Source organism: Hyalella azteca, unplaced genomic scaffold, assembly GCF_000764305.2.
Source record: "Hyalella azteca isolate HAZT.00-mixed unplaced genomic scaffold, Hazt_2.0.2 contig11868, whole genome shotgun sequence".
NCBI lineage: Eukaryota > Metazoa > Arthropoda > Malacostraca > Amphipoda > Hyalellidae > Hyalella > Hyalella azteca.
The window spans coordinates 47,317-74,452 of record NW_025941848.1 but is presented as its reverse complement, the minus strand read 5'-3'; the positions used below and the strand labels follow the sequence as shown (position 1 = coordinate 74,452).

Genomic DNA, 27,136 nt, shown 5'->3' with positions numbered 1-27,136 from the left:
GGCTCAGATACTGTTTTATGGATGCACTTTAATAAGTCTGTTGATAAAAAGCTTTCATGGGATATGTTTGAACGAATCTGTGGCTCAGATACTGTTTTATTGTGTTTGAATAAATCTGTGGATACGCAGCTTTTATTATGTAAATCATTGAATGAATCAGTGCCTTAGATACTTTCTAAGAAAAAAATGTTTAAATATGTTGCTAAGTTACTTTTCAAGGAAAACTTCGAATCAATGTTTGCCTCTGATAACTTTTTCAGGAAATATTTGTATACGTTTGTTGCACAGCATGTTGCTCATTACAAAAATCAGCGTTTTTGACATTGTCATGGCAGGAACAAGTTTATGTTGAAATGCTAACCTTGTTATTCTAGTACAATTGGAACGAGTGTTCGAGAGGAATAAGGAATCGAATTAGAAATAATATATATTTGGTTGTTCATATTTTTTTTTACATTTTCCACTGCATTTATGAAACAGGAAAGAACATTGTCAATAGTACGTCACACAGCATTTGTTCAATACTATAACTATAAGTACAGTAAAGTTAAATAAGAAACTGTTCTCTTTTAAATTTTACATTATATTTCTGAAGCCAATTGCATGAGTAAGTTAGCAGGAAACAAGCTGAAGTCCCTTATTATTTTAAATCCTAACACGAGCCTTATTTGATGGCAGAAGCGGCGCTATAAGGTCCATTTTAAGAAGGCTTCAGCCCTCATGCAATGTTTTATAGCTCGTCTAAATAATTCTATTTTCTTTTAATAAAATTATTTTTTCAATGATGACATAGAATAGAATAGAAGTGTCGGCGTTGAAGAAATAGGCCCTTGGCCTGTTGCCGATTCTTGAACTTTTCGTGACTTGATTCACAAGGGATCCGGCCTTTGGAACCCGATCTTTCCATAGCTGACGATTGATTGAGATAGCTGCTGGACTTATTGCCTGGTCCGTAATTTGCTAGGCATTTTAAGACTGAACATATGCTCCTGCATAGCTTCGTCTAGTCTGTTTTTGAAGATGTTCATACTCGGAGCGTCAACGATGCTATCAGGGAGGCTGTTCCACATGTCGGTGACTCGAAGCGAGAAGAAATGTTGTCGCATGGATGTGTTCCAACGCTGTTTTTTAGTTGAAAGCCGTGGCCCCTGGTGTTGGTTCTTGTTTCAAATTGACATATTCAACATTACGTGGACTTTATATAAATAGTTTTAAAAATAATCACACAATCAGTTATTTTTAACTCAAATATGATCATAAATCTAAAAAGGCTTGCCCCCCCCCCCTCATCGTGACGCCACTGGATGGCAGTTGTATACACTGGATCTTTTGACAGGCTGACAAGGTTAGACGGCTCACGTTTTTAGACTTGAGCTTATATTAAATTTGATTCACGTTAAGCAGCTAGAAATATCGATGTTACGAACAGTTATTGCAAGCCTGCCTTTCTTTTAATTGAATAATCTGAAGCTCATATGATTCTAACTCGAACATTTTTTGTGTTGTTTGATGTCATGTTTAGCATGTCGGTGATCTGCCTAGCCTGAGTGCCTGAAGATAAGGTAGTTAAGTAGGGCATAACTTTAAGCTGCAATCGCTGTACGAAAATCATCTTTAGCTACCAAGACTTTACTACATTTTAAACATTTTAGTTATGTTTAAATTTTCATATTCCGTGTACAGGTTTGAACCTTAGCTGCTTGTCATTTGCCTAGCGCAGACGACGCTGACCACTAGGCAGAAACTGATATTAAACAAAATATAGTAGTTTCCCAAAAAATAAAAACTTTTCTATAGTTTATCATAGAAAACTTCCGATTACAAACTATGTAAATTGTTATTTCGCGAGCGCCCGATTCAACGACCACGTCCAAAATATTAACAATCCAAATTCAATTCATGATGAGATATACTCTTACATATTTTCCATTTGCTCAATGCTGCATCCTATGGCGAGCTGAGTCTTGATCTGGTCACTATTGCACAGAAGCATGACGAGCTGACTGCTGAGACAAAAAAAATTAATTCATGAATACAGAAAACGTCGGAAAATATTATTTTCATGCATAACCGTTGGGCTACTCATGTATGTCCCTTAATGAAAACATTTGTTCTTTGCGAGTACTATTCCGTCTATTCGGCATTGTTACCTACATTTCATGTTTATTTTGTGTGCTTCTAGCAGTTTCGGTAATCTCTACTCTTCGGCCAAATTAATAGAAGCTCCACGTACTTGTATACCGGTTAAGTGGACGTGTTTTTTTCAAAACTATCTTAAAAAATCATTGGTAAGCTATGGAGTAAATCAGAGAAAACAATAGGTTCGTATCCCATTGATGCACAAGTTCTTCCTTCATGAAGACAGCCTTCTAATAATATCGAGGAATACAACAGCTCAAACTGTAGCAGATCAGCAATACAGTGATCTGTAAATATTATTGATTATATTTACTGAATTTCAAGGTTAATTTCAACATTCAGTCATAACAATGGATCTGAATTCTAACCGCGCTGCCAGCTTCTTCGATCGATTGCTTGTGTCCCTGCCTGAGGACTGGCCGGGCACAGCAGCTGATGGCTCCCTGAGTTGCCAGATTGGCCTTTTTCCGACCATATTTCCCGATTTGAGCCTCTTTTTAACTGATTTAGGCAGCAAAATATCTGCAAGCCTAAAGCCCAATGTAATTTTTAAAGTCGAGAGAAATTATGAATTGAATTATTGCGCTGCAACGGACAAATTTTATAACATAAATTTATTTAGGCCATTTTTGGCTTTTTTTATGGGCTGATCTGGCCGTGTTTCCTTGCCACCATCTGGCAGCTCTGAGTCCTCTGACTGTTGCAGTGTAACGGCTCCAGCCCTAACAAGTGGATGTGTGTTTCCGTCTTTCTAAGCTTGAATAAGCCAAAAGAAATCTCATTTTATACGATAGTTTGGTAACATAATCAAGCTATGGCACCTGATACAGGATAAATCTGAAATTTGGTGAGTGTTAAAAAATATCATTCGGCTACATAAATATTTTTATGGTACGTTAGGAATTAAGGGCATGTTCCACAGTCTCAGTGGTTGAAATATCAGCTTCATCTTATGATATGAGCATTTATATTAAAACTCCAGAAAGTAACGTTACTTGTAGAAAAAAACATGTAATGAATACACAGTCAAGCTAAATAGTTTTGATGAATTTATTGATTTAGCAAGAGTAAACACACAAGTTTCATGGTCGCTTTCAATCCTAAAGAAACTTCAAATATTACGGGAATTGTATTAAATTAACTCTTAAAGCAAACCAGTTTTCTGCATCGAAAGTATGAGATCATCGCCAGGTTATCTTCGCTCTGACTTTTTAAACCAGTGTTGAAAAATCCTGCTTCCCAAACATTAATAGTATCACCGTATAATGAGTGCATGTTAACCAAACATACATCGTATACGGTGATATCGATAAGGCGACTTTAAACAATTTCAATTACTCAATGTAACAAATTTTTTACAATTTAGTTTTTTTTTACTTCATTATTTTCTATTTTAATGTACAACTGACTGGTAATTTTATTATCATTTCATATCAAAATTTATTAGTAAATAATCACAAATATCCAAACCATAATTCGCTGTTCGCACGGCAATATGAAATGCCTGTTGACACCAATTAAAGAAACAATTGTCCTGTAATTGAACAATTGTTTATTGACAATCGAAAAATTGTGAATTAGTTGTTGTTCGTTCACTTTTCTCCGTGTTAGTGGAATTACTCAAAGTCTCTGTTAAAATGCATACAAGAAACAATTGTTTATAATTCACTTCCCTTTGCTTATTTTCATTTATATTATCAAAAGCCTCATTCAAGGCAGACATTAAAAACAAGTTTTATTGATATTTTGTCTGTATTTCTTTTATTGTGTTTGTATTTGTTTTATTGTGTCTGTATTGGTTTTATTTTGGCCGTATTTGTATTATATGTTTTCTCTGTATGTCCATTATTTATTCTATCTGTACTTGATTTATACATCAAAACAAATTTTTATTGATATTTTTGTCCGGTTCAATGGGACTATAAATGCCTCTGTCAAAACGAATTTAAGTATCAATTACGTTTTAATCTTCTTTCTGCACTCCGATCAATGAAATCATAATAAGCCTTTGTCACATCATATATGAGAAACAATTATTATTTAATTTAGTTTATTAATTATTCACTTCTCTGAAGCATCATATATGAGAAATAATTATTATTTAATTTAGTTTATTAATTATTCTCTGCTCTGACTTGCATGTGACAGGCACAGCTTGCGCGCAGCAGAATGCGCCGCCAGAACGTACGTACGCTGTCGCTCGTCGTGGTCACGTTCACGTATCTGCTTGTGGGCGCCGCGGTGTTCGATCATTTCGAGTCTACCACCGAGGAAAACCGCTACTACCTTATTGATAGTGAGTCAACGTTATGGTAGTGAGTCAACGTTATGATAGTGAGTCAACGTTATGATAGTGAGTCAACGTTATGATAGTGAGTCAACGTTATGATAGTGAGTCAACGTTATGATAGTCAATGTTATGGTAGTGAGTCAACGTTATGATAGTTATGGTCAGCATCATGCTACTGATTCAGCTTCATAATAATGAGCCGTCTTGTTCAGTGGGGGTATGGAAGCTGATGTCGGCTGATGTTAATTAAATATTCATGCAGTGACAGGCTGATGCTTGATGTCAGACGATGATACTAGTGGCCAGCTGATGCTTGATGTTAGACGATGATACTAGTGGCTGGCTGATGCTGGATGTTAGACGATGATACTAGTGGCCAGCTGATGTTTGATGTCAGACAATGATACTGTGGCCAGCTGATGCTTGATGTTTGAGCAGAGGTCCGGGACCTGATGGTGGACAAGTACAACATCAGCAAACTCGAGTACGACTTCATCGAACAAGTGATCATTGAGCGGCGGCAGTACAGAGGCGATAACCAGTGGAAGTTCCAGGGAGCTCTGTACTTCGTCACCGTCGTCGTAGCTATGATTGGTCAGCAAACATCCCTTCAGTAATGTTCATTGTTAAATTTGAAATCATATATATAATAATTTTATTTTTGGAAACTCTTCCTATAGTATATTTTGTTTTGTAAAAGTATATTTCATTGGGTCTGATATAAATCATTCATAAAACTTTCTCAGATTTTCGTATAACTCATTCTTTGATTAGTTCCTGAAATTAAAAATTTCGACAATAAGACTTCATCGTCATTAACATTACGTGTTCAAAAATATCTATGTTATTGTATCTACACTCATATAACTTGTTTTGGTCTCCCTTCTTAGTTCGAAATACGTAAAAACAGTAAACTATCATATATTTAAAAATAAGCTTTATTATATTATTTATATGTAAACAATAAAATTCGTTCTGTGCTAATCTACAGGTTACGGTCACTCGACGCCGTCCACGGTGCCAGGCAAGGCTTTCTGCATCATCTACGCCGGCTTCGGCATCCCTCTAGGCATGGTCATGTTCCAGAGCATCGGCGAGAGGCTTAATAAGTTCATATCTGTCGTCATCAAAAAAGTTAGTAGTAAATAAATTCATATCTGTCGTCATCAAAAAGTTAGTAGTAAATAAATTCATATCTGTCGTCATCAAAAAGTTAGTAGTAAATAAATTCATATCTATCGTCATCATAAAAGTTAGTAGTAATAATGAATATGTGTACAGCTAACTACTGTTCAGTTAACAATTAGTTACAATCAATGAACATTAGATTTAATAAGAGTTGTTAACATATGATATAGAGGGAACGAAATTAGCTTCGAGGGAACGGAATTAGCTTCTTTACGACTTTTTAAATTGGATCACTCGGAAATTAATTTCGTCTTCGTTATAGATTTAACGTTAATTTTGCTATGAAGGTGACTATATCCTCCAATTTAACTTGTAATAAACATTACTGCAATACATTTTATGTGCTCGAATCTTATATTTTTTATCAAATTGTATGCCTTGGGATCCATTTTATCTTCGTTATTAATCTCACATAGTTTTTTGGATAAATATTTCACAAATATCTTCAAACGATTACATTTATTAAGCAACATTATTGCATAATTACAACATTGCGACAACTACCAGGTGAAACTTTTTTTCCAAACAGAAGTAACAGTAGAAAACCTGCTCAAGAAGACAAGCACTACTTCCTCTCATTGTTCCAATTCAGTTTAAGAGGTTTTATAGGACACAAATTTTTGCATTCAAGTTCATCAGGTATAAAGAGTATAAACGGTTTTAACATAAAGTATAATATAAAGTATATAAATATAAAAAATATCACATTTGCCGTGTCAGGTGAAGCATTCATCATGTATCACATTTACCGTGTCAGGTGAAGCGTTCACCATGTATCACATTTGCCGTGTCAGGTGAAGCGTTCATCATGTATCACATTTGCCGTGTCAGGTGAAGCGTTCATCATGTATCACATTTACCGTGTCAGGTGAAGCGTTCATCATGTATCACATTTACGATGTTAGGTGAAGCGTTTCCTGGGCTGCGGCAACACAGAAGCCACTGAGGTGAACCAGCTGATGGTGACAGGAACGCTCTCGGCCGTCGTGATGACGACAGGCGCAGCGGTGTTCTCGAAGTATGAGGGCTGGAGCTACCTTGACAGCTTCTATTATTGCTTCATCACACTCACCACCATTGGCTTCGGCGACTTTGTGGCTCTTCAGGTGATTTGCAGCATTTAAAATCGTGGGTATGAGTGTAATTTGCAAGTATATTAATAAAGTATATATTATCAGATGATTTGCAGCATCATGTCCAGGTATCACATATATTTTAGCGTATAATAGCGTACAAATCCACGCAGTAAATGATCCAGATGAACCAGTATATTTTAAAATTTGAATACAATTGAAAATGGGAAATATTTCGGTCGTCTTCAATAACTAATTTACAGTATCGTGGAAATGCTGAGAAAATAGCGTAATTATGAAACCTTGTGCTAACATCGGTATGCTTTGGTTCCCCCTCATTAATTTTTTGCAAATGAATTAACTTGAGATGTTTTTTTTTTGGTTGGAAATGACCAATTTAAAGTAAATAAGCATCCAATTACTTATTCTCTCCAAAATGACTACTTTGATGCCTAATATTAGATTTTTTTAACAAAGTCACAAAATTTGAACAAATTTTTCCAGCACATGCTCAACTAATTTCATCAATTTTATTTCACATGTACAATTGTAAGTTTTCAAAATGATATGTTTCCCTGGAAAAATAACACTTCACTGTTAAATAGTAATTAACACGTTGGCCGCGATGTGCGCCATATATGTACACGCTGTACTTCTCAGAATCGCGATGTGTACACATGTGGTACATTCATATGAAAAATTCAATTTTTTATAAAATCTTATTACTCTTTCAAATTTAAAATTTCAATGATGCAATTAAATAGGCATGTTAGGGAATGCTTTGAAGTCAACTACTGCTTAGAGAAATCGTTTTATTTTCAAATGCAAGTAATACAAAAATTACAAAATTTGTGTCCATTGATAAAAGCAATATATATATCTATCTTTGTATGAAAAGAAAATAAAATATTTTCTTATTGATCTGAAACTACAAAATTGGGTGTTGCCAACATCATTATATTTCATACCTGATTGAAAAACAATTATCGCACATGTATGACTTTCCTTCACAGTCACCAATGTATTTTTTTATCCTTTGAGTTTCACCTTTGCTACGGCACTTCAGTCATTTGCTGAGAGTATGTTGTAGCATTCATGGCAGCGCATCCTGGCTTTAGTTCTAGTTGGTTCAATGAAAGTGGGCTGTCCTCTGTCCCACTCGATAATTTGAGATGTACATCCTGATTTTACTCTTTCTCTGAAATGCTGCTTGTAACAGAAGCTCAAGACAATATAAATGATGAATGATCTCTATAAGGTAAATATAACTGAACTAACAATGTAAATACCCTCAATTTTATTCAGGATTATGAAAACCTGGTCACCAATCCCTTTCCATAGTAATTTCCATGCGTAAGATACATCGTTCACAAAAAGCTAAGAGATACCGGTAGTCATAATGTGTGCAATTATGACTCAAAACTAATGTAGATTTCTTGCGCGCATCACTCACAGTGATAAAAGTGATAACTTTAGGCGTTTTTTCGCAACATAAGCCATAGATGCATGTCTTTGCTTGGTACACATCGCACACAGTATTAGAAGTGATTACGATAGGCGGCGTGAGCCAATATGAGCCACAACAGGCATGGCTTCATTTGGTACACATCGCCAGGAATAATGACGAATTTCAACCTCGAGCGATGTGCACCAAATGCGGCCACGATTTTTACGTGACACAATGACAGAACATACCCCTGCAGAGCTGCACACAACTTTTCTCCTTGCTATCTGCCGGGTAACTGAAGATATACAAGTTTGAACCTATCGCCCGTACGGCATTCGGGCCAAATCAGCAATCGCGGCCAACGTGTTAAGTAATGGATTTAAATGTATGATAAATATATGTTCATTGAGGGGAACAGCATAGCATTAATCCCTGTATTTAAGGTCATATACAGGGTGTCCCAAAAACGATACTTTGAATGGCTGTAACTCAAAAAGTAATAGAGTTAAAAATTTTTGGAAGGTCAAGATTTGTTCCCTATATTTTTCTGCATCTCTCCACCAAAAATCAGACAGATCGATGTAGCCATAAGCGTTTGATAGAACTTTCAGGGACATGTGCTAATATCAGGCTTGCGCCAAGTTTTAGTAAGATCATTTTGCATAATCATTACGTTGTCTTGACATGTTTTCTTTTCACTGTTTTATTTTTTGTATCTTTGGCGAGACAAAAAATGGCAATCTTTGGTGAGAGGCAATCATGACAATCTTTGGTGAGACACAAGCATTACAATATTTGGTGAGAGGCAATCATGACAATCTTTGGTGAGAGACAATCATGACAATCTTTGGTGAGAGGCAATCATGACAATATTTGGTAAGACTCAATCATGGCAATCTTTGATGAGAGGCAATCTTTGGTGAGAGGCAATCTTTGGTTTTGAAATTCCCTCTCACCAAAGATTGCCATGATTGTCTCTCACCAAAGATTGCAATGATTGGCTCTCACCAAAGATTGCCATGATTGTCTCTCACCAAAGATTGCCATGTTTTAGTCTCACCAAAGATTGTCATGATTGTCTCTCACCAAAGATTGTCATGATTGCCTCTCACCAAAGATTGCCATGATTGTGTCTCACCAAAGATTGCCATGATTGTGTCTCACCAAAGATTGTCATGATTGTGTCTCACCAAAGATTGCCATGATTGTGTCTCACCAAAGATTGCCATGATTGTGTCTCACCAAAGATTGTCATGATTGCCTCTCACCAACGAAACAAAAAATAAAACAGCGGAAAGAAAACATGTCAAGACAACGTAATGATTATGCAAAATGTTCTAACTAAAACTTTGCGCAAGCACAATTTTAGCACATGTCACTGAAAGTTCTATCAAACGCTTATGGCTACATCGATATATCTGGTTTTTGGTGGATAGATGCAGATGCAATGATGGAAAAATGCAAATCCTGACCTTCCAAATTTTTTTAACTCTATTACTTTTTGAGTTACAGCCATTCAAACTTGAGTATCGTTTATTTTGAGACACCCTGTATATTTATTATTATTGTTTGCTCCAAAGTTTGCTTTGGCTTGAGTTGTATTCATTTCACTCGTAAGGCATTGAATCAATATGGCAACTGTAACAAGATACTCAAATCTTTGTTGTAAATACCGCGGATTTATTCAGATTAGAAAATTTCTGGTTTGATGGACAACTGTTATAAATTCGATTCGGCAATCTAATCAGACTTTAAGTAGAATTATGGCTTAAAGATTCACAACAATAATTTTTTTCATTATTATATTCTAGATTATATAATTAAAGTTACGCATAATACAAGTTTTTATTCATAATTATCTACAGCTTAAATTATTTTCAGATTTTTTTTCCCAGAGCAATTGTCAAATGCTTAAATTAATGTAACCTAATGGAAATACGATTTATAAAAAATACAATGTTTGCAGCGCAAGTTGCGATTTATTTATAGCTAAATTACCGCAATATCATGTCTGCGACAAAATTTTTCATCAGATAATATTTTTGTACTGAAATTTTATGTAAGGACTCATCATCCTCCGCAAAATCCATTTCATGATTCATTTGAACTTTTTTCATAAGTCGATATTGCTGCTCCCTCATAACATACTACCCCACTTCAAATCGGGCTATTGCTTTTGGTCTTTGGCTTTTGGGAAAATGACAATCCTGCCCCATCCCCCCCGGGAAAAATAATTTTCTGATCGCTTTAATCCCATTAATGTGTCATCTAACCTCTCTAAATAAAATCAAGCTCAATGCTACTCTATTAACTGATTAACCAATCTTTGAAACATATCTTACTGATAGATATACCAAAAAATAATGTTTAGCCCTTCTGAACAAATTTTCTAATAGATACAGTAACAAATGATTTACTACGCCTGAAGCATGTTTCACTAGAAATTGTGTCAAAATATTATTAATGAATCATAAATAACATCTTGACTTGCTTGTGTCTACGGCCTGACGTGCAGAAGGAAGACGCGCTGCAGCAGCCAGGCTACGTTGTGCTGTCGCTCATCTTCATCCTGTTCGGTCTGACTGTCGTGGCAGCGTCCATCAACCTGCTCGTGCTGCGCTTCATGACCATGTGCGTGCCTTGAGCCCTTGCAGTTCAGTTAAACCCTTCTAGTTAAACCCTTCAAGTTAAACCCACCCATTAAGCCCTTAATGTAAACGCTTCCAGTTATATCGTTCCAGTTAAACCCTGCCAGTTTAGCCCTTTCAGTTAAACCTTTCTAGATAATCCCTTCCAGTTAAACAATTCCAGTTAAGCCCTTCCAGTTAAACCCTTCCAGTTGAACCCTTTCAGTTAAACCCTTCCAGTCAAACCATTCCAGTTATACCTTTCTACTTAAACCCTTCCAGTTAAACCCTTCCAGTTAAACCTTTCCGGTTAAGCCTTTCCAGTTAAACCCTTCCAGTTAAACCCTCCTAGTTAAACTCTTCGAGTTGAACCCACGCATCAAACCCTTTATGAAAACCCTTCCAGTTAAACCCTTCCAATTAAACCCTTCCAGTAAAACCCTTCCAGTTAAACCCTTCTAGTTAAACCCTTCCAGTTAAACCCTTCCAGTTAAACCCTTCCAGTTAAACCCTTCCAGTTAAACCCTTCCAGTTAAACCCTCCCATTAAACCCTTCATGTAAACCCTTCCTGTCAAACTCTTCCTGTTAAACCCTTCCAGCTAAACCATTCCTGTTGAACCCTTCAAGTTGAACCCTCCAATTGAACACCTAATGTGAACCTTTCCAGTTAAATCATTCCAGTTAAACCCTTGCAGTCAAACCGTTACAGTTAAACCCTTACAGTTAAATCCTTCCAGTTAAACCCTTACAGTTAAATCCTTCCAGTTAAACCCTTACAGTTAAACCCTTACAGTTAAACCCTTACAGTTAAACCCTTACAGTTAAACCTTTCCCGTTAAACCAAATCTGCTAGTCAAAGAAAGCACTCATCTATCAGCTTTTAACTGGCTAATCAACAGAACAACTTCATCTAACAGTTTTTTAAACTATTAAGTAACAGAACGCATTCATCCATTGAGTTTTTGATCTGCTAATCAACAGAATGACTTCAGCTTTCAGTTTTAACCAGCTAATCAACAGAACGCATTTCTCTATCAGTTTTAGTCTGCTAATCAACAGAACAACAATTAATCAACAGAAAATCTTCATCTATCAGTTCTTTGCCTGCTAATGAACAGAATGCCGTCGTCTATCCATTTTAACCTGCTAACCCACAGAACGCCACCATCTATCAGTATTTTAACCGGTTAATCAACATGAGGCTGAAAATATGTGCAAGAACGACAGCCACATTCAGCTTTAATTTTCAGAACGACAGTCACATTCCGCTTTAATTTTCAGAACGACAGTCACATTCTGCTTTAATTTTCAGAACGACAGTCACATTCTGCTTTAATTTTCAGCAACAGCGAAGACGCTCGTGCGGGCGACCTGGAGATGCAGGCTGCGAACCAGTCCGTGGTGACACAGGACGGTGAACTCATGGCGGTCAACGGTAAACTTCTGTCGGCGAATTATGGAGGCGGTACGATGCTCCATACACCCATCACAACATCCGTGCTCAGTGTGACTACAGTCTGCTCCTGCACTTGCTTCCCTAAACACAGCCATTACTCCAAGAGCCCGGACACCCGGAACAGGTGAAGCTTTCAAAACTAAAACGCTGCATTTTCTGCATTTTCGCTCCAGGGAAATGTGCAACAGGTTCTCGAGACAAGCGTTGCAACTTTGGTTCGATTTATTATCGGTGGAGACTGCATAATGTACTTTATAGTATTAAAATAATACGATAATTTTTATCAACTTCTTCGTCTCCAATTCTGTGTTTAAATGTGATTAAATCGATCATTCAATAATGTACACGATCTCATTTAATTCAGCTATACGAAATTATTTCAGATGATACAGCCTTCATTCGACAAGTAATTCCGTAAATTAATCCTCATTTAATTTCTTCAACTTTCGTCATAGAATGCTTTTATTATATTATTATTACTATAAATATTGAAAAAATACAAGATTTCACAATTAGTAATGATAATTCAGCTTCAGCTCGCACGTAGGAAAGAACGTGACTATACTTAAGATTTAGAAAAATCTTATAGCATCTCACTATTTATTTGTTCTATCGTATAAATAATTACTATGAATATCTCGATAATGCTTGTCAACTGTCTATCGAAAAAATTAAAACTGACATAGGAATTAATTTTAAACGTTCATGTAACCATTATTTTATACGACAAATTAAACATTAGGATAAAATGTAATCACTCGATTGATAGCAGAAACGATAAGGACGCAGAATCTAATTACGGAAATACTAATACTGAGTCATAAATGATGAAAATCCATGTTCGACATCATCGTTGATACCCTCGCTGCTGGGCAGATCGCCGTCCAGGATCAGCACGCTGCTCGTTGACCCTCAGGCGATGCTCAACTGCGGCCACAGCAAGTCCTCGCTGCCGTATGACGTCATCGATAATTTTTTCTGGAACAAAAGAGCCTCCATTTAATTAATAATGCTATTATCAATGCTTTTTTCTGCAACAAACGAGTCTCCATTTAATTGATTATGCCGTCATCAATAATTTTTTCTGGAACAAACGAGCCTCCATTTAATTAATTATGCCGTCATCAATAATTTTTCTACAACAATTCTAATCCGAGATGATTTACTTATTATCTAAAACGAAGCGATTTACTTATTATCTAATACGAGATGATATTCTTTAGTATGCCGTCATTCACAATTTCTTCTGGAATAAACGAGCCTTCATTTACTTTAGTATGCCGTCATAAATAATTTTTTGCAACAGACGAGGCTTCATTTACTTTAGTATGCCGTCATTGACAATATCTTCTGCAACAAACCAGCCTTCGTTTACTTATGTATGCCGTCATCAATAATTTTTTTCAGCAAACGAGGCTTCATTTACTTCAGTATGCCGTCATTCACAATTTCTTCTGGAACAGACGAGCTTCCATTTACTTTAATTTACCGCCATCGACAATTTCTTATGGAACAAACGAGCGTCAATTTAACTTGTAAAAAATGTATTGTAACTCTCGCGCAAATATATATCCAAAATTAATACCTCTTAACTGTGTCCTTATGGTTCAAGGCATTGAAATGAATATAGTTACCACATTGAACAAAACTAACAATATATCCTCATCTTGCACAGATGAAAATTGAATAAAATTCTAATGTTAATTAAATAAGCAAGTGAATAAAGAAAAATTCTGTTACAAGCAGTCTGATCTAACCCTCCTACACTAAACACTGTATGCAACAAAGTAATTGATCATGACATCATATATCGATTTAGCAAAAATATTAATTCTGTACGATTGACAGAAATTGATTCTGTCAAAACTTTCCTATGGACCTATTCTTTGCAATAGATCTGCCATTATCCATAAATTCGCGGTTTTATAGTCGGTAAATAAACTGTTGTGTCATTAATATATTATATTTTATTTTAAGAAACTTTGTACAATCGAAGCGCTTGCTAATATTTATTGTATATCTCACGAAAGACTAAATTTTATTGATAAATGAACAACTACAATTTGTGTCGCAAGGACTTCTATTTTTCTAGCCTCATAATTATTTTAGATTTGTTAATAAATTTTAATTATTTTTGGTTGAACAAATCTTCAACTTGTTTCGTTGATAAATTGAACGAACTGCCGAGCAGTTCGGGTGAATACTATTGTCATCAGGGCTGGTTCTGTCCATTCGTTATAATGGTAATGCAAACGGGTAAATACTGTTGTGATTGTAAATAAATCGTCAAATATTAAGTGTTCCAAAGCAATGTATCTTCGATTGATTAAAGTAATTGTTTAAAATGTACTCTGAATGGTGTACGTGATAGAAATTCCATTCACTTGAGCAGCGGCTTTACGCTGTTCGCAAAATATTTTTTGGTAATACGGCAACGGCCGAAAATTCGCTGGAAATCATTTGGATTTTAATTATATTACAGGAAATGAAATAGAACCGAAAAACGAATATACATTTAATTTCCATTCAGCTCTTAATTCATCGAGATTTTGATGAAGACTCATTGCAGTAAAATTTTCAGATTTCTTTAAAAATTCGCTTCGGATACTTCATCGTCGGCACATATACCCATCTTCTCCTTCAATCATCATCTTCATCTCTCTTCATATCCATCATTCATCATCTCCATTATTATATTCATCGTCTTCAACAATTCCGGAATCCCAGAATATCGCCATAGTCTAAATCCGTTTTCAATAGCTCTATAGGCTCGTGTCCAACAAATGTTATCACTGAATAGATTCTTGTGTATTTTCTACCACTTCATTTCAACTGTTTTTATGAGAAGTAAAGAGAAAATGAACCTCTTTCATGTGAATGTTCATTTGTTTTACAGTTGCTTTCTCAAATGTCACCTACAGTTGCTTCGCAAAAAAATAAACATGTAATTTTAAGCGTTTTTAGCGCATTTTCTCATTTATGGAAAAAATGCACTATTGTGCTCGCCATGTCCGTCTGTCTGTCTGTCCGTCCGTCTGTCCGTCTGTCCGTCCGTCCGTGACCTCAAGTTTTCGTCGACGAGAAAATGCGCTCTCTGTACTCACTGCAGTGAGTACTGAGTTATATTTTTATTTAATTTTTTTATCCACTCATAAATCGTACGTAGTCAAAGTTCCACCCCATAATTCCATAATTACCTTCCTGACGACAAGAAGGAATTACGACCGCTTCTTTGCAGTTGTTTTCTCGAAGAAAATAAGACACAAGACTCCGTTCTAAAATTAGTGTCATAAAGTTTGCCTTCGCTGCCGGTTCAATTCTTGGCCTCAAAGAAAAATCCCAATAAAATGGGAAGTTTTTCTGGCTAGCAATTTTTTCATCCGATCGAGCAGCTAAGCAGCTGCTCTTGTTACAACTCGTGAGACGAGGGTAAAGCTTAAGAAATATGTTGGTTCTCATGATGTTCTTCAGTTATTTTTTCTTTAAGAAAACATAAAGATCAATAGGCTGCTTCCAAAAATTTTAGCACTATATACATGTGAGAAAATATATTTATCGTTGTAATTCAGATGGTAGGTAAAACTCGTTTAAATGAATCTTGTGGAGTTAAGTTGGAAGCTTCAATATTGTTCCTCGTAGCCATTGACGATAAAATCTTAACAATTTTTTAAACATTCCTTAACAAAAATTCAAGATCTGTTGCCACTTGACTTCTCGAGTGACCGAGCCATCACACGGAATTGAAATTTCATCGAGTTTCTTTTGTTGACAAAAAAAACAGTGGTATATTATAAACATTAAGTCTACGAATCCGAGAATGTAGGAACATCAGATACAAGTAAAAAAACCGTCAACAATCTAATAAACAATAATAATAAATCTAATAAATAAAAAAATCATTTATAATTCAGCAATATCAGTGAAATGAAAAAAACAGTCCTTCGTTTCCATGAAATTTATTTCGTTTAAAATAAATTTGCACCCGCACAAAGTCCTGCTTTTAACTGGCATTAGTATTGGTATGATTTTATTGTGACGCGTAATGGAATTCAAAATTCTATCACATAAATTGAAAATAATTAAAACTTATCTTTACCTCAAAATTCAGACAATTGTTCATCGCGCTTGTTATTGTATTCACTGTGTTTATAAAATACGAATATATTGTGTATGGAAAATTGTTCGAGAAGTAATCGAAGGCCTCACATGTAAAAACGTTTTCTTGTAATACTTCAAAATTGCTGGCAAAACTCTTTTGAAGAAACAATGCCTCGAATAGCTTTCTCTCTAAATATTCAATTTCGCCCAGAGAATAGTTTAGGAGCAACAATCAAAAAGCCTAACATGTTCGGTTCGCTTGAACCAGACGCCACGACAAACGTTTCGTATTGTGACGATAATAAAATTATTAATACTAATAATGGTAATAATGATGATAATAATAGTAATAATAATAATAATATTAATAATAATAACAATAACAATAAAAATATTAATAATATTATTATCAAAAATAATATCAATTATAATAATAATAATGTAATAGAGTATCCCAATAATACTTGAAAACATGAACACTGCCAGCGGAGCATCCATATGTACCTCATGCAGCTGATGAGCGACGAACATAATAACTATAATAATGTAATAGAGTATCCCATGAATACTTGAATACATGAACACTGCCAGCAGAGCATCCATATGTACCTCATGCAGCTGATGAGCGACGAGCAGCTAATGACGAAGGCTGCCGAGCTCTCGACGACCTCTTGGCTTTGGTTTCTAATTTGCGACGCGTGCTCGAGAGCCGCCCCTGGTGTCTTGTCCTGGCCACGTGGTGCAGCTCTCACGCACGTCATGAGTCATCATTTTATATTGAATCATTCTAAACACACGCACAATATGATCAGAGTTTGTTCATACAGTGGCAATAAATATGCACTTGATCTGATGCACTCTTCCACATTTAAGGTGCGGTGGAATTTGTTGTTTGCTCTAAATTCTTTATTAACACTGACAGCCAGATATTACTACTAGTTAAATGCATTCGTGTCTCTGATGTTTAAGCACTTTGTAAGCAATTTAAATTTAAGCACTGTGTAAGCAATTTAAATACCTATGTCCTGATCTCTGATGTCTAGAAGGACTTTAAACATGTTCTGGTCTCTGATGTCTATAAGAACTTTAAAGATGTCGTGGTCTCTGATGTCTAAGCACTTGAACATAGGCTGGTCTTTAATATCTCGGCACTTTAAACAAGACCGTGGCTCTTATGTTAAAGCACTTTAAACATGGCCTGGACTTTGATGTATGGGAAGTATGGCCAGATCCGTAAGAAAAAGTTGCCGAGACATGTCGATGTTTATGCGCGTGCCTAGTATGAGCATTTATAATTTCTTTGAGCAAATATTTTTTGGAGTTTCCAAGTTCTAGAAAGTGATAGTATATATATATACCCACTCGTTTGTAACAGCTAGGTTCACTTTTTGTTTCATTTGGACACCTTCCATAATTAGACAAACATTTGTTGCGTGAGACGTTAATGATCGTGAATCAATCAAATTCTGGGCATTAATTTAATAGTGTCAAGGGCTGGGCGATCGTTTAATGGCTGATCGATCTAGATCGATGACGTGAGCCCGTAGATCGTGTGTTACTGAACGACCTAGACCGATGCCTTAACCCCTTAGATCGTGTGTTACTGATGGATTTAGATCGATGCAGTAACGAAGATCGTTTGATTGAAGATCGATCGAGATCGACGCCGTAAGCCCTGCCATAAGGATCGCATCGATCTTTGCCCATGCCACATATTGTGGAGCGGTAGCACGGACATGCATGCGTCCTTTGTCCGCGTATTGATCCAAACGTTACAGCGAGTGATGCCCCTACATGGATTCATGTGGGGCATTTATATCCTTCATCCTGATTCATCCTGATTCACCCTGATTCATCCTGATTCATAGAGTTTGTTATTTTACTCTTAACTTCGCGACGATCAAAGATATTCCCTAAGGAAATATGGTTACCTTTTCCTGCGTGAAATCTATAAATTTTATTATCTATAATCACAAACATTCTTAAATTGAACTCTAGCTGCACAAAAGGGTTTAATGTTCGGTAAAATATAGATTAAAATCACTGCTTAGGTCAAGGAACGATATATAAAATTCCAGATTTGACTCTTAAAAAAATATAATAGCATTTCAAATCCGTAATCTATTTCTCGTGCATCATATATCTTTTATTTTGATTAAATACACAAAAATCAACCCACTGTGAAGCAGACTGATTAAATGTGCTCCTATATACTTTGAGCATAATACAGGATGAACCAGAATTAACTGACCCTTTTAATTTGTTAATAAATAAAAAACTAAAAACGTTTTGAAGTTGAAACTTGTTTTATTTAAAAGAAGAACATTTTTATGGTAATATTGTATCCTAGTTTTTAGGACACAATAACTAACTAGGATACAATATTACATACAATATTTTAACTAATACATATTATTAATACATAATAAATATTTTAAATAATACAATAATAAAATATTGTAATAGGATACAATATTTTAACTAGGATACAATATTACCATAAAAATGTTCTTCTTTTAAATAAAACAAGTTTCAACTTCATAACGTTCTCAGTTTTTTATTTATTAACAAATTAAAAGGGTCAGTTAATTCTGGTTCACCCTGTATATTGAAAGCTGTTGCTGAAATACCGAAAAAAATACATATTAAGGGTAAAAGCTCTCCTGTTGTCCAAGTTTAGACACACGATTTCCTCGATGTGATCGTATTTTGAGTATTAATTATCCGGATATTATTTGTCCCATCCCCCATCTTTTGTTACAAACAATATTATACTTGATATTATGTGGCGGCGTCCATACACTCGAGTTACAGTCACCGTCATGAAAAGAACTATAACGAGCAATTGCGATTTGTTTTAGAATTTCAACCGATTTGTCCTTTGTCACAATCTCAGCCTTAATTGTACCTCAAGTTAACACATCATAGGTCATTTTCCGCATTCGGAACCATATGTGAGTCGGAATCTTGGAGGCTGAAATGTCTGTCATTCTCTAGCTTTTGTTATGTCCCCTAATTTATACACAGGTGAAATTCGACATTAATAGATGCAGAATATTGACTTGTGTGTAATAAGTTTGTCTTTGTTGTTCGTGTTCACAAGTTAGCGGAGAAGAAAGAACCCCACGCGTACCTCCTTTTTTAAAAAATTCGTTATCTGCGCGTACCTCCTTTCCAAAAGAGCGTTAACAATGAACGGATCACTCGAAACAATTACAATGCACGGTGAACCCAAATAACTCGGAGGTTTGAGGTCTTTATTGTTGCATATAAATTCATTCATATTTGTAAAATTACATAAAATCATATCGTATTTTTATTATTTTAAAATACAAAATAATTTAAAAGAAAAGTAAAATAGTAGGTATAACCTTGTCTCAGAAAGTTGAATGCATGGATATTAATGAGCATGAGAAGTTGCAAAGTGTTGAAGAATTTTGTGGTGTTGCTAATTAAGTGCTTCATTAGATGTGTTCTCATTTCGAAAGTTGACCCCAATTAAGGAATTACATTATGTCTTTCTTACATCAAACAAAAGCTTTTTTCCCTTTCATCTTTACTAAGTATCATTTCTTTTGTCACCCATAACATTTCTTCTTCTCTCACTTCATCAATACACTTTATCATACCATGCTTCCTTCAGCAACATTAATTTTTGCGAACCATTTTCGCACACCATTTTGCACACCATTTCTGCACTTCTTCCTTCCCTATATCTTCATACCTCTATATACATTGATAAACGCCCATTATCGTTTTCCCAATTTACTATCATTTCTCCATCCCCATTTACCTTCAGCATTGTTTTTTTTATAATTCTTGCCTGACTTTTTCTTCAACCAAATTTCATCAGCGCTTTGACTTGCACGAACATCTTCTTCCCGCATTCATTTGAGGCCCTTCTTAGATTCCTCAGTAACATGTCCCTCCCTCATCCATCTCAGTAACATGTCCCTCCCTCATCCACCTCAGTAACATGTCCCTCATCCATCTCAGTAACATGTCCCTCATCCACCCCAGTAACATGTCCCTCCCTCATCCATCTCAGTAACATGTCCCTCATCCACCCCAGTAACATGCCCCTCATCCACCCCAGCAACATGTCCCCCCTCATCCACCCCAGTAACATGTTTCTCCCTCATCCACCCCAGTAACATGTTCTCCCTCATTCACTCCGGTAACATGTCCCTCATCCACCCTGTCTCTTATACACATCTAGATGTGTATAAGAGACAGCAGTAACATGTCCGTCCCTCATCCACCCCAGTAACATGTCCCTCCCTCAACCACCTCAGTAACATGTCCCTCCCTCATCCACCCCAGTTACATGTCCCTCCCTCATCCACCCCAGTAACATGTCCCTCCCTCATCCACCCCAGTAACATGTCCCTCATCCACCCCAGTAACATGTCCCTCCATCATCCACCCCAGTAACATGTCCCTCATCCACCCCAGTAACATGTCCCTCATCCACCCCAGTAACATGTCCCCCCCTCATCCACCCCAGTAACATGTTCTCCCTCATCCACCCCAGTAACATGTCCCTCATCCACCCCAGTAACATGTCCCTCATCCACCCCAGTAACATGTCTCTCATCCACCCCAGTAACATGTCCCTCATCCACCCCAGTAACACAGAGTCATGGCGCTGCTCAGTGGTGCGCTAAACATGACGTTGTATTCCCAATAAACGCACGCTGTGATTACCGCGGTTAATACGCGGTATTTACGCAGCCTGCACTTGTATGGGATAACAATAACGTAGAGACACAATAGGCTTTACAGGCGCTCTGTTATTTATTGTAATAGATTCGCCGGTACATTTCTCATTCGATTATTATTATTTTATGCTACGGATATAGTTTTTGTTATATTTAATGCATTAATGATAGTTTTTGGGCTATCCATGTGTATGTTTTTCAACATGAATAAATTCATGCAGCCTGTGTAATATTCATGTATTACACATATATAGTTCGCGGATACCTAAATTACAGACGGAAATGCCATAATTAAGCGACTGTTCCCTATAATTTTAAAAAATAGTTTTAAATGTCCATTCCCCTCGTATCCTTCCGTTACTTAAAACCTGACCACTGGCCCCAGTATATAGTTTTCAAACGGCACACCGACCTGCTGCGCAGAACCTAGCGGGAAAGTCGCAAAAAAGGCAATGAGGCTCATTGCCTCGAGGGACTTCCCGCTATGCAGTAAAGGGTTGTCAGGAAATGGTCGCTGCAGGAGGCAACATATCTTCTTGTAAAAATAGTCATGCAGTCAAGCGATACGAGGCCATTTTTTACTGGTTTTCCTGTATGTTAATATACGTTGAGTATACTTGTCCTATGTATTTGCAACGATGGTTTACAAATTAATTATTTTTATAACACTTTTAATACTCCTCTCACTTCCTACTGAGTTTAAATTACTGAGAAGCGAGTGAATTGAATAATGAGGTTACTAAATAACTTCCATCAAAATGAATTCACTTCCTTCATAGAAACATAACAAAATTTGTGGTTGTAGGACTGAAATGGGAACACAATTATAAGCCAACATATTGTGGTTTAATGCTCTACTGCACGTATATATAGTCCATGCATATTAGATTTTTCACAAAGACAAATCATCAAGCATCCTGTTTGCCTATATTGAATAAATATAATTATCAAGGACATGAATTCTTTCATATTATTACAGCCTTCCTTTCTCAGATAAAATTTTCCATCGAGCGCTCAAAACTGTCACATCAAAATATGGTTTCATTTAAAATCAATTTATTGTCACCAATGGAAATAAACTTATTCATAAATTTGAAATAAAATTTCTCTCAGCTTGGACAGAAAAAATGTTCCATTATAAATATTTGTCCCTACCGTTTAAATATTTATAATATCGACTGGAAGAGAATTGTAGTGCTCATATTTTTACCGATAATCGTCTAAGGGAGAAACACTTCGCCGGTTTACTTAACATCGAAGACTAACATCATATTAAATCCAAGACTGTTTTTTTATTCGCGTTTAAAATTCCTCGTCGATGATGAAGTTCAGGCTTTGGACTTCCATGCTTGTTCTGGACTAAAGTAAAGAAGCTAGAAATGACAATAAATTATATGAGAGAAAAACATTGAAAAAATTCTAGATATTTCTAAATGAGTGAAAAAAGAAGCATCATTACAAGCCGATGGCGTCTTAACAAGCATTAACAACATACATTATAACACATATATTTTGTGACCTTAACAACATTATAACAAGGTCACAAAATATAATATATGAACAATGATAACCAGGGCCGTGTTTCGCCTCACCAATAATATTACTTAATGTCATATAAATTTTTGTTTTTATGAGATAAAAAGTCGTCTTCAAAGGACTTACAATGTAACTTCTTAGATCTAAATTCGATAAACTTTAATTCGTACACATAAAGATCGCCAATTTGTTGAGGTAGAAGAGGAAATTGAATAATTTAAGTAAAGACATATCTTATTATGTCGTTCATTTATGAAGCATTAGGCAAAAATGAATCTTATTTTAAAATCGAGCATTTCCTAATTTCACTAAAAAATCGTTTTCATCATTGTAGATAAAATTATAGAATTATCCAATTAATTACCCAATAAAACGAAAGAACTCACTGCATCGTTGACCAGAATACGGAAACAAATTTATACAGACAACGTCAGAACAAAGGAAGCTGCCTTTATACAGACCGCAACTAGCGAAGCATGAAGAGAACTTGAGGGTAATGAGAATGTAAACGATACCCTCATACCCTCGCTGCCCGAGGGTAAAGAAAGAGACACCTGCTGTGCTGCTGCTGTGCCCCTCGTGATTACGAGCGACCGAGAGGGGAAATGAAGGCTGCCACTGGAGCATGAGTGATGCTTCAGAACAACATAACTGAAAATAAATTAATTAGGTGGAAGATTCAACCTAATCTTATGTTGCTTCTTTGATACAAAGATGTTATCTAGTCCAGAGGAGTTAATTTATATAGTATTTTATTTAGAAGAGAGATATTAATATGTTTAAAAACATTAACCAACGGTGAGGCAATGATTATCATAAGAAGAGAAACTGCGGATGGAACTGAAATAAAATTGTAGGACCAGATGGTCGAAAAGAAGATATCTTTTCGATGATCGAGAATCGATCATCCAGAAAAATCAGCGAAATAATTTGCACGATGATACGATGACCGGCCAAGCAGCAATTAACTTGTAGAAAGTTCAAGAATCCATATAGAAGTAAAGGATGAGCACAAAACAATTGCACCTACGATAGTTTTATAGACAATCTATGTACAACAGACATGGTGATCACCGAAGCAAAGATAGAAGAGAGCGGGTATCAAAATAATTCAATGTTCGCATTCATGATTTAATTGCTGGCAATCGATGGAGAAGATCATTTGTTCTAGAAAATCGCATACGTACAGTACGATAAGAAAATTTGAAGAATTTTTTTTTTAACAAATTCACTCACACAAAGGGTTACGTGGGTGATTACGTACGTACACACAATTAAAGGGTGGTTTTACGTGCGCTGCCCCTTCTACGAGTGTATACTTAAACAATAAATAGGTACAATAAATATTCCTTGACTTTGGAAAAATACCCAAAATTTTGAGAAAATTTACAAAAAAATAACAACATTTGAAAGTATTCTCTATCATCTGGGGAGGGTGATACATTTGTACCAAAAACCACCAAAACTTAAACATGTGTTGTAACGACAATTAAGGGGGCAAGGATTCCGGTGGTTGAGCTTTCGGTGCTGTAAGGAGAAATTTTTTGTTGTTGCAGGAACATATGAACAGGTTCATGTTTCATGCTCATGAAGACCGTCACGATATAGCCAAATTCTGCTCAGATTATCAAAAGAATAATCATGTTTCAATTTTACGATAGTAAAACAGGAGCAAAATATTTCAAATGGAGACACCGATCGAAAGTGTGCGTCAATTCTTTTGTTTATTTCATTTGCAATTCTGCTCTAAGTTGCCTCCCGTAAATTTTTTTAAAACTTCTCCGTTTTTATTCACAAAGATGGACGAAAAAATCGTATATAAAGAATTTTTACACATTTAAATGTGCATTTACCACCAAAAATACGTAGAATAATGCCTGCTTAGTATTACAATTTGTAAATAATTCGCATCTATAGATTTTCTTGTCCCAAATGATCTTGAAATGACACTCGGCAGCTGCCTCTCTCCCTGCCAGTAGCAGATCTGATCTCTCGCTCTACCTCGCCACTTCAGAAACACTTTTGAGCTGCGAAATTAACTCTTGACTGAGGGTTGATCGGTCAATATCACAGCTCATGTGTCGCGTGAGGGTCGCCCTCTCTATTGTACAAGACTCGAGTCCCAAAGCTTGTTAGTCGTGGCCACCTGCACCCACTAACGATGCTGTAGAACACATAACGAACGACTCAATCTGCGTCATGATCGTGACGATTAAAGGACCTTCGAATACCATGCCCGATCGAAGGAGAATGGGTAGAGTGTTTGTGTTCTATTGATTAAAACATTCTACTGTGAAGTTTTAAAATATCTTGACAGTTAACCACGACAGTCAAATTCAGCACCAAGAAACACTTTAGCAATTGTCATATAAATGTTTAACTTCTGGTTTTGGGAGCTCAACGTGACTGCAGTAAAAGCACTTGTATCCGGTTTTCAAAAAAGTTATTTCGTTTTCGTTAAAGTTTTTTCATCTATGTTTGCCGAATTTCAATGAAATTAGGAATGACTAACCGATGATACTTTATTGGTATCGAGCGTTGAGACAATATATGCACATAGAGATAATCGATTGTTATACGTTATGTAATGTTATTCTGTCATCAACTCTATGAATACTTTATAAGTATAGTATAAGCAATTTAAGTGCATAACATATGCACATGGATAATGAGATGTGTCCAAAAAAACTTTAAACATGTATCAATATTTGTTTTGAAATCATTGAAGATTTTCCATTATAACAAATTGAATACTGATTCGTGTTTCCAAACATGACGAACGACATGGTTCTCGCTGCCGAAATATCAAGGACGTTAACAAATATTTTAGAGGATATCAGTATTAATTCTTCATCTTTCAGCTTATGAGTAATTCTGATTCACCAAAATATCATCCTGTATTACGTCGTGCTGCAACACTTACGTTTTCATCACTTCGGAAATATTTTGATAATCTGCCGAGCAGTAGCCAATGACTGTACCCAATTAATACATGTGTTTATAGCTTCAAGAGACTGGTAATTGCCTTAATTGGCGATTCCAAGCTCCATTAGTCTGAAGCAAAAGAAGTTTAGCTTAACATCTAAAAATCGCTCTCTGATACAATAATTTCGCACTTAATTCCAAGCGCGAAACCGCGCGGCAGAATGAGGAGCGGGTGCACATGCACATGCATGGCAAAATGCTGCAGAACGATAACTCCTGCCAATGTGCTCGGCGACTCTGATTTAGAAGATACGTGACGTCATTCCGACTTACAGAAATGATACCACTCTACCTCATCTGGTCAATAACAAAATCTTTATGTAAATTTACTGCAAGAAGGAGCCAATTTAAAATTATTTAGCATATATTCTGGCCACTTGTTTTTTGAAATATATATCATAACTAAAAACTTTCACTCGTCGGCCTGAAATAAAGTTTCCAACGTGCAATTAACTCACGTAGGGCGATGTGCACTGATTGATTTTTCTAATATCGACCTAAAGAACTACTTCAGAATATCGACATGTACTTTTAATTTGAGGAAACACAGGTTCGACGGACACCATTTACGAATAAATTCCCAATACCAAATGCTTAGTAGGTACGTAAGGTGATTCAACTTCTATGGCTGCTGTGTACAAAAGCTTGAATCTCATTCACTTTGAAACGAAATGAACATGAGCTAAAAAAAACTTGTACCTATATATAGGTGCTTAAACCCAGGGGAAGAATTAGCCGATAGTATTAGCGGCCAGTACTTATCACATCGAATATCGGCCTAATTTCTCTTAATTTTAACCATATTTTTAGATAATTTGATAAAATTTATAATTGAAAATAAAAACTGATAATTATTGTTTATCAAAATTTTATTCCTATATTTGAGGTGAAAGTACTTGCCTCTTGTGCCATCGGCTAATACTTTCTCCTTGTTGTATAAGCAACTCACGCAAGTTCGCAGCTTTGAGTACGTCAAAACGTAGACTTAACGCCACCACATTTTATTTGAGTGGACTGAAAGCTCGTGGCATGGCTTGAGACATGGCTCCACGAATAGCTTTATCAATAATTTCATACATGTCTTTAGACAGTGCATGCTACATGGCCTGGCGTGAGTCGGGGCTTGGGAGATGGCTTCATTCGCGGCTTAAAGCCATCTTGCCCCAATGCATGTTCAACTTACGGTGAAACCGGCCATAATAATTAAGTGGCAGACCGACATGAAGTTCCAGAGCCGCGCCTCTTGCCAGTTGTCTGCTTTTGTCGTAGCTTGGGATTAGCTGGCAATTCCTCAGCGCTTATCCGGGCGCTAAATCCGCTTCATGGAATTGTGATTTTATCCGCACAATTGTTGCCAGCCGTAATTTCCCGATTGAAGATGAGGCGCGTGAGACCTGATGTCCTTAAAACCTATTTCGGTGCAGTGATTTAAGGCTGGAATTGAAGTGATTTTTATCGTTATTTAAGCTAAACAATTTCAAATTTGTCTTGTAGGTCTGCGTGATTGTGATTTCTTTTTGAAAAAGTATCTTCATCCGAATTTTCTCGAAACTTGTTTGTTCTTATATGCTACTA

General features: G+C 36.1%; 1 protein-coding gene across 1 annotated transcript; it reads left to right on the top strand.

Annotated features, from left to right (window-relative positions):
- The first annotated feature begins 2,860 nt into the window (after positions 1-2,860).
- On the top strand, positions 2,861-14,674 carry LOC108671562 (two pore potassium channel protein sup-9). The gene is made up of 8 exons (XM_018159119.2): positions 2,861-2,986; positions 4,288-4,435; positions 4,868-5,023; positions 5,421-5,563; positions 6,523-6,723; positions 10,653-10,768; positions 12,109-12,345; positions 13,098-14,674. The coding sequence occupies exons 2-8, from the start codon at positions 4,309-4,311 to the stop codon at positions 13,222-13,224; spliced, it is 1,107 nt and encodes a 368-aa protein (XP_018014608.1). The 5' UTR covers positions 2,861-2,986; positions 4,288-4,308; the 3' UTR covers positions 13,225-14,674.
- Positions 14,675-27,136: the final 12,462 nt, after the last annotated feature.